We start from the raw sequence: 8,590 nt of genomic DNA, 5'->3' as shown, positions 1-8,590 counted from the left end.
CACGGCACAGCTCCAAGGGTGATGACTGATCGTGAGCTTCTCCTCAGTCTTCATCAGAAGGTCGATCGCAACCACAAATGGGTCAAGCGTCAGTTTGGTTCAATTCTTCAAAACATGACCATCACTCAGAATTCAGTGAAGAAGAATCATTACTACCTCCATGAAGTATTTGATCGCACCTGGGTTGTTCTGTCTCATCTCTACGGTGAAGAAGATCTTAAACAGATGGGCTTCAAGAAGAACTTTGACTCATCTCAGCCTCCTTCGAAGAAATTCAAGAAGGTCAAAGTTCCTCACTTGGTGGCCAGCTCTTATTCTTCATCGCACGAGATAGATGAACATGAAGATTTGGACGACACTGCGGCAGGCCCTACTTCAACAACTGACCCCAACAACGCTGGCGCTCCTCCATCGACTACATGATGATATTCTTCGGGGGCGTTAGTCCTCATTTTTCGTCCATTTTGGTCATTCGATGACAAAGGGGGAGAAATTTGAGTTAGTCTTCAAGCGGGCCTATATATATGGGCGTTCTTTTTGCTAAGTTACAACTCTCGTTCTTTTGAAGACTTTGTTGGATCGAGTTGTAATCTTAACTCCGATGGTGGTCTGATACTTTTGCTATGTTTTTCTGCATGCTATTTCCTCATAAATGTTAATGCACGCATGCTGAATTACATCAGTCACCATATTTCATCATGCATTTCAAATTCTTCATATTATATGTTAAATGCGTGTATGAATTACAAGATATAGGGGGAGATCTCCATGATTCTACTCTTCAAATGTGCATTGCTTCAAAAGCAAATTCCTCACCATGCACATCTTCAGGGTGAGTTCTTCTATATCTTGCAATCAAATTCCTCAATATCAGTATTTACACCTCATATGTTTATTCCCGTTGAAAACTTAACCTATATTGTCATCAATCACCAAAAAGGGGGAGATTGTAAGTGCATCTAGTGCCCCTTAGTGATTTTGGTGTATTGAAGACTTATAGGTTAAGAGACTAATGGGTTTGTGAGTGTACACAGGTCTATAAGTCTATGAGGAGTTTGATATTTACAGAGAAAGTCGACCCCTAAAATGAATGTCTTCAACTGAAGACTTTGGCTTTCTGAAGACTTTGGAAGTGAAGAAATTGGTGTGACCTTGAAGACTTGATATTCATGCGAGGAATTTGAAGCGTGAAGACTTTTATTTTCGTAGTTTCATTTTCTCTTTCTTGAGTCATAGGAAACACCATCCTGTTAAAGGGGGTCGAGGAAAAACTAAGGAAAAAATTTCAAGTGATGCTCAACTCAAAATCCTACACCTACCATTCCCTTCGAGTAAAGCCATTGGAAATCTCATACAGTTCAGTCAATTTCTTTAGTGATAGAGACGAAGATCTTCTGGTCTCTAAGGAATTTGTTCTGACTGAGGAGTTAGGAATTCGCCAGTGCGGATTGCCTACAAGTGAGGAACGTGATAGCCCTGAGGAATTTGATAGCCAAATTTTCGACCGTTGTTGTGCCTCACGCGAGCTATCCCAAAATATCTTATCTACCTAACGGACATATCATTGAATGGCATTTATGTCTTATCATGTCGGGCTGCTCCCTAGGCTATAAATAGCCGCCCCCTACAACCACTAGCTGGTTGGCTGCTCCGCGATAAACTAACACTTGTTATTGAGAGCATCCCATCCTCCGAGGACTTTGAGCAAAAATCATTAAGTGAGGAAAGCCCAAACCCAAACACCTACAAACCCAAAGTGATTGAGCATCACTGAAGAGATTGTTCTTGTGTGGATCTGCCGCTTGTTACCTTTGAAGACTGTGCATCTTCCAGACGGTTAGGCGTCATGGTCTAGAGCATCCAAAAGGAAATTGTGGATCGCCGAGTGACCGAGTTTGTGAAGGTTTGGAAGTCACCTGAAGACTTACCACGAGTGACTGGCGAGGTCTGTGTGACCTTAGCTCAAGGAGAATACGGTGAGGACTTTGTGTCCTCAGGTTTAAATACCTAGCCGCTCCATCCAGACGTACAACTATCACATCAGTTGGAACTGGTCTACCAAATTGATTGTCTTCACCGAGATAACGGGTTCTATTTCCTCAACCCTTTCATTTCCTCATTACTGTGTTGTGTACTAGATCGTTACTGTTTGAAGACTTTGACTGAAGACTTTCTCAATTTTCTCAGTTCAATTTCTTCAGTCAGTTTGTCTTCAGCCTGCTTATCCTGTGTTTACACTTTCTGTACTCTGTGCTTGTTTTCATTTCATCATGATGATTGTGCTTCTGTTCTGTTATGCTTGCATGTGAGTACTTATTCCGCTGCTGGTAGTTCTTTGCTTAGGAATTTCCTCACCCTGAAATTCCTCAGTGAAGAATTCATAAAAATCGCCTATACACCCCCCCCCCCCTCTAGTCGACTTAACGCACTTTCACACCAACCACTGATGCAAAGAGTTTCCTTTCATTTTCGAGGTCCGACGGCTCGTGCACACTTGGATATTCAGCTACCGGTGGTGTCTTTGAATACCGCCACTACCATCGAAGTCTGGTGGGATGTCAGGTTGTGCCAAATGGATAGGGACATAAGCACAAGTACATCGGTCATATCATCTCATTAATGTAGAATCTTTTGAAGGGGAAGAGGCGGAACATCTTCAAGGGCAGGAGAATGCCATATGTTCTAGACACCCACTGCGCCTTTGAGGGCATCGCTCGCATGGATTCCCACCAAAAAAACCGAGAGTGTAGTGGTGTTTTGGCATATTAGGGCAACTCCAACGCCGTGCACCAAAACGCCCATAAATGTCTGAACTGTGCGCTCCGGATACTTTTTGTCATCCAACGTCGTGCACCAAATGTCTACGGCATGGTCCGGGTGTCCGAATTTTCCTAAACCGGTACTGAACCAGGAGGGGTCCGGATGTCCACCTGGCTCATTTGTGAGGTGGACTACATTTCCTCACACCTCATGTGCTTTTTCCTTTAGGTCCATATGGCCTACCCTGTTGTCCGGATTTGATGCTTATTGATGTTTATGGCTGGATGATCGATTCCTCTATCTACGTAAACGCCAAGACTTGCTCGCGGTCATTTGATGTGTTTGTTTTGGTGCACATGGTTAGAATTGCCCTGGTATAACAAAATGTGGCCACATGTTTATACATACTTTTCTATTCTTCTGATGGAAAGGTAGTGCTCCGGGTGCCAGTTGTTCGAAAAGAATAAGTCCTACACGTAAGGAAAAAAATGTATCACATGTGTCTCGCTATTTCAGCCGCTCGGTACACAAAAAAGTTAGAAAAGTATTGTGCTTTTGACTCAATTTCAGAAGAAAAAAACAGAAAAGGAGGATCACCCCCAACCTTTGCATCAACTTCAATGACAGTCAGTGTATTTATCTCGTACACGAAATACCGCCCTTCCGAGATGAACGAAAGTAGCAGGGTGTTTATGTGCAGGTTTTCTCGTTTAGTCATTTGTAAGTTCCTAAAAAAAATCTGAAAATAATTCATGGATGTGTCCATTTGTGCGCTCCCAAAAGACAAACTCGGTGCGTTTACACAATCTGTTTTTGACATTGCCTTCTTCTTTTTCTAAATCATCTAGGAGGTCGTGTTTCCCTTTTGAAGTTTTCAAGTTGCCAATGTGAAATTATGATAAGATCAACAAATTTAATTTTGTGCCAAGAAAACACTTGTTTGAGTGTAAGACATGGTATGGCGGCACATGTGATGCCTAGCTTGATACCGGCGGCGTTTTTGTATCCGAGCGTGGTTGCGCATGGGAGCACGTTATTGGCCCTCCAAGCTGCACGTTGAGAGGGCCCGATGGCAGATGACACAGCTGGGCACGGCAAAGGAACGAGACAAGGCAACGTTGTGCTTGGCCGCCACTACATGGATAGATACAGTCATACAGATATGGCTAAGATAAGTTAGTGGCAGGTTCATGTGGGAGCACCTGACCGACTGGCTTATTCAGGCACTTGCCGATTCAGATTTAGGGCTTCATTTCAACATTTTGAAAGCGGCATTATCCCCTTGTTTTGTTTCTTTTTACCTGGAAAGATAATGTCAGAACTTGTTTCTTTACAATTATCTGCGCCGGGAAACATAATCATCTTGGACCAAGTTGATGAGAGTGAAATTTTGTGATTGTCAGCGATCTGAAGATGCGGTTTTGAATTCTTTAGTCAGATCAAGCAGCACAGATGCTCATTGTCTGCACTACTTCGCACGGAGGTGATTGCACGCTATTGTAATCCGCTAATTGGGTTACTGAATAAATTCCGAGGCAAATACTAATGCTTGCTCGCAACAACGGCCAACACTGTGGAAAATACATGCTCTTATTTCAATATACTGACACAAAATTACAACTAGAGACTGTTAATCCAACCTATAGACTTCAAACTCTGCTTATTGAAAATAATCCAAGTCTCTAAAGAGGTAGGAGCAACCCAACTTCTTGACATCAGAAGTGAGCTGAAGCTTAACAGCTACTACTACATGCTTTCTACATACTACACCATAAAACTATGGCAATAAAACTCCAAAGTAACTACAGTACATGCCATGACACACTTCTAATCTTCTACCATATCTGAAGATTGCAGAAGGCACACCAAAAGGAGAAAACGAAAACACTAGAACGAACAATGACACAATCCTAGACAATTATGAGATCGATGCAATTCTTCACCAATCCATAGCAATTGATCGGCAGATTCTTCTCTTCAATCTCCATGTCACTGCTGCCCTCGAGAAACAATCTTGTACTTGCCAGTCAGTTGTTGCTGCACCAACACATACACAAATCCAACCAAAAAAATTCACATCAGATCCCTGAAGCAAGTTCAAACAAGACAATGACAAGAAAATTACAAAATCTTACCTTCTCCCAGAGCTTGGTGTGCTCCCTGCAGAAGCCGGCGACGACGCCGCCGCCCTTCTCCTCGCGGTACTCGATGCAGAGGCCGCCGTTGAGGCCGCAGGAGACGTGGAACCCGAGGTCGCACTTGGGCTGGGAGCACTCGAGCGCGCAGCCCCTGCTGCTCTCGCAGACGTAGCAGCGCCTGGTGAACCGCCGGCCGGGCACGAGGGAGCAGTCGATGCCCTCGCGCCCGTCCGGGTCCCGGAAGAACACCTCCGGCACCAGCAGCGCGCACGCGATGTGCGCCCAGGCGCCGTCCGTGGTGCGCTTCATGGCGCCGCCCCTCGCCGGGCAGAGGCGGCAGGGCGGGCGCGCCGGCTTGCCCTTCTTCCCCACGGCGGCGGCGGGGGGCTTGCCGGAGCAGAGCGAGCAGAACCAGTCGCCGTCCGGGATGGACTGGGCCAGCGGGTTGCCGTAGCAGGTGGCGTGCACCATGAGGTCGCACCCGTCGCAGAACACGATGGGGTCCGACGGGTCGCCGTCGGTGCTCCGGCACACCGCGCACAGGATGCCGTCGTCATCTTCTTCCGCGAGAGCGTCTTGCCTTCGCTCGGCCGCCACTTCTTCGTCTTCCTTCGTGTGCTCCTCCTCGCGTGCCGGTGCTGCCACTTTAGGATCAATCGCGTGGTCGGGTTTCTTGAGCGCTTCGGCTTGAACTTGACACTGTTCGTCAACGACTACATTGGGGAGCTTCTTGCCGTGCAGATCAGTCGTTTGCTCGAATTTCTCGAGCACTCCGGCTTGAGCTTCAGACTGTTCGCCATTGACGACATTGGAGAGCTTCTTGCAATGCAGATCACTCGTTTTCTCGAATTTCTTGAGCGCTTCGGCTTGAACTTCAGATTGTGTGCCATTGACGGCATCGGAGAGCTTCTTGCAGGGCAGATCACTAGGTTGCTCGAATTTCTTGAGCTCTTCAGCCTGAACTTCAGATTGCATGCTACCGACGACATCAGAGACCTTCTTGCAGTGCAGATCACTCGCTTGCTCGAATTTGTTGAGCACTTCGGCCTGAACTTCAGATTGTGTGCCATCGACGACATCGGAGAGCTTCTTGCAGTGCAGATCACTAGTTTGCTCGAATTTCTTGAGCTCTTCGGCGTGAACTTCAGATTGCATGCTGCCGACGACTTCAGAGAGCTTCTTGCAGTGCAGATCACTCGCTGGCTCGAATTCCTTGAGCTCTTCGGCCTGAACTTCAAATTGCATGCCACTGATGACATCGGAGAGCTTCTTGCAGTGCAGATCACTCGCTCTTTTTGCAGTGTTTGTTCTGCGGGATTTCTGGAACACTTGGTCCTTGGACGCTTCAGCACCATTCACCACCCTAGGATAGGTGGCGGCGCCGCTTTCAACGAAGCCTTGAGGACAGGCTTCTTTGACGGCGCCGACGAGAGCCCCATCTGACTTCAATGGTGGAGATGCAGAGGGCGGGATGAACTGCGACATCACGCGCTTATTCGCCGGGAGGCAAACCGGGGCCCGAGCAGAAGCGTCCTCCGGTGGCGACTGCCACGGAAGGCGCTTGTTGGCCTGGACGGAGGGGGCGACGGCGACGACCTCCGGGCACGACGGCACCAGGACGCTCGGCTTGGCTGGGACGGCGACGGGAGCGGCAGCGTATCCCAGGGGCGACGGCGCATGGACGCGCTTCTTGGCCGGGACGGCGGGGGGAGGAGCGGCGTGCTCCAGGGGCGACGGAGCCTGGACGCGCTTCTTCGCCGGGACGGATGGAGTGGCGGCGAGGACGCTCTCCGGGCGCGGCGGCAGCTGTACGTGGTTCTTCACCGGGACGTGGGAAGGAGCAGCAGCGAACTCCGGGGGCGACGGCGCCTGGACGCGCTTCTTGGCCGGGACGGATGGAGTGGCGTTGACGACGCGCTCCGGGAGCGGCGGCACCCCGACGTGCTTCTTCACCGGAGCGAGGGGAGGCTTCTTGGACGGGACGGAGGGAGGAGGAGCGCTATCCTCCGGCGGAGGGGGGCGCACGTGGACGCGCTTCTTGGCCGGAAGACACGCTGGCGAGACGGCATCCAGCGGCAGCGCATACGCGCGCTTCTTCGCCGGAAGGCAGGCAGCGGCAGGCGCCGCCTCCGGCAGCGGCGGGAGCGCGCGCTTCTTCGCCGGCAGCGGCGGGCACGGCATCGGCCCGAGGTTGGAGCCGACGAACTTGAACCGCTTCGAAGGCGGCAGGTCGCGGATGCTGCGGCCACCGCTCGCGGCGGCGTCCCTGGCGATCTCCATGGGCGGGGCGGCGAGATTTGGATCGGTGATCTGGCTATGAAACAGGCTCGCGGTGCGCGGGGTGATTTGCCCGAGGAGGGAAGAAGGGCTTAAATGATCCCGGCGGAGGCGGAAAACTTTCGGGATTGGAATCGAGGCGAGCGCGCGAGGAATTGGAGAGACGAATTTGAGGAGGAGGCGGCGGTGGGAGGAAGAGAGCCGAAATGCGGAAATGGAAGGGAACGCCATGGCTTTTGGGTTTGAAATTTCGAATCCGGCCGCGAAAGCGCATGCGGTTCGCGCGGAAATTCTTGGTTCGCCGTCATTCGGGGGCGATTTAGAGATGAAATTGTGGCGGCGCGGCGCGAATTGGTTTTTCCTTTTTCCTTTTCGAGGGATGGCGCGAACCAGTTGCGCGGGCGCGCGGGTCGGGCTGGGAGTTATCGTTTTGGGAGCGGCTTGGTCTCGTGGGCTGGATGTGAATTGGCTCTTTTTAAGGCTGCAGCTCCAGATTCACACTTTCAAGCTAGTTTTGGTGTCTCGACGAAAAATAGTTTCGTTTCTCAAGAAAATATCTATATCTATAACATCAATATAAAAAGACCCAAAGAGGCAGATCCAATTAATCTCGGACATCAAATCATGTCAATCCAACGATATAGACTGCTTTTATGTCGAGCGCTCAACACGTTTAGTGTGCGTCATGCCAAATATAATGCTAATCACATAATAACACGCAATTAATATCCTACTTAATATCCGCATGCACTTAGTATACTTCCAAATTAACGTGCATTGCACGTACACATTGACTAATTATAAAAAATATTGTGAGGACCCAAACTGAGGACATGGATTTTTGGAACCTGGATGCAGATAAACAAATAAAAATAAAAATAAACAACTCAAAAAAATAGCAAACATAGTCGAATGTGCTACTCACGTGTGAAGTTTCGCGAAAAAAATGAAATTCATCAAATTCTGGACAAAAAAATTGTTTTCACGACGACTTTCTGACTGTCTACTACAACAAGTTGTGTCCGGCTCCGGCGAGGGAGGGGCGACGACGGCGGCGCGCCTTCGGTGCTTATACTTGTCGCTAGGTGATCTACGAATCTGGATGTAATTTATATATTTTTTTCTTGTGTTCGCTGTATTGGCATGATTGAAGATGAATATATCCGGAAAAAAATGGAAAAAAGGCGAATGCCATTCCTTTGAGAAACTTTGCATGTGAGTAGAACAGTTGTTCATGTTTGTTATCACCAAACAATGGAATTGTTTGAGTTTTTCTTCTACTTTTCAGATTTCACTCTTCATTCGGGTGCCCGTGCACACATGTTCACCATTGTATTTCAACTCACGGTCACATACGCACGCGCGCGCGCACACACACACACATCACCCCCACACAAAACTAATATTGGTGCAAA

The 8,590-nt window shown here is 48.8% G+C and overlaps 1 protein-coding gene across 1 annotated transcript; it reads right to left on the bottom strand.

Annotated features, from left to right (window-relative positions):
- Positions 1-4,334: 4,334 nt before the first annotated feature.
- On the bottom strand, positions 4,335-7,469 carry LOC109738738 (uncharacterized). The gene is made up of 2 exons (XM_020297829.3): positions 4,896-7,469; positions 4,335-4,797 (listed from the first exon to the last, which is right to left on the bottom strand). The coding sequence occupies exons 1-2, from the start codon at positions 7,404-7,406 to the stop codon at positions 4,750-4,752; spliced, it is 2,559 nt and encodes an 852-aa protein (XP_020153418.3). The 5' UTR covers positions 7,407-7,469; the 3' UTR covers positions 4,335-4,749.
- Between the last annotated feature and the right edge of the window lie 1,121 nt (positions 7,470-8,590).

The sequence above is a fragment of the Aegilops tauschii genome, chromosome 3 (assembly GCF_002575655.3).
Source record: "Aegilops tauschii subsp. strangulata cultivar AL8/78 chromosome 3, Aet v6.0, whole genome shotgun sequence".
In the NCBI taxonomy this organism is placed as follows: Eukaryota; Viridiplantae; Streptophyta; class Magnoliopsida; order Poales; family Poaceae; genus Aegilops; species Aegilops tauschii.
This window is presented reverse-complemented; position numbering and strand designations above follow the sequence as displayed.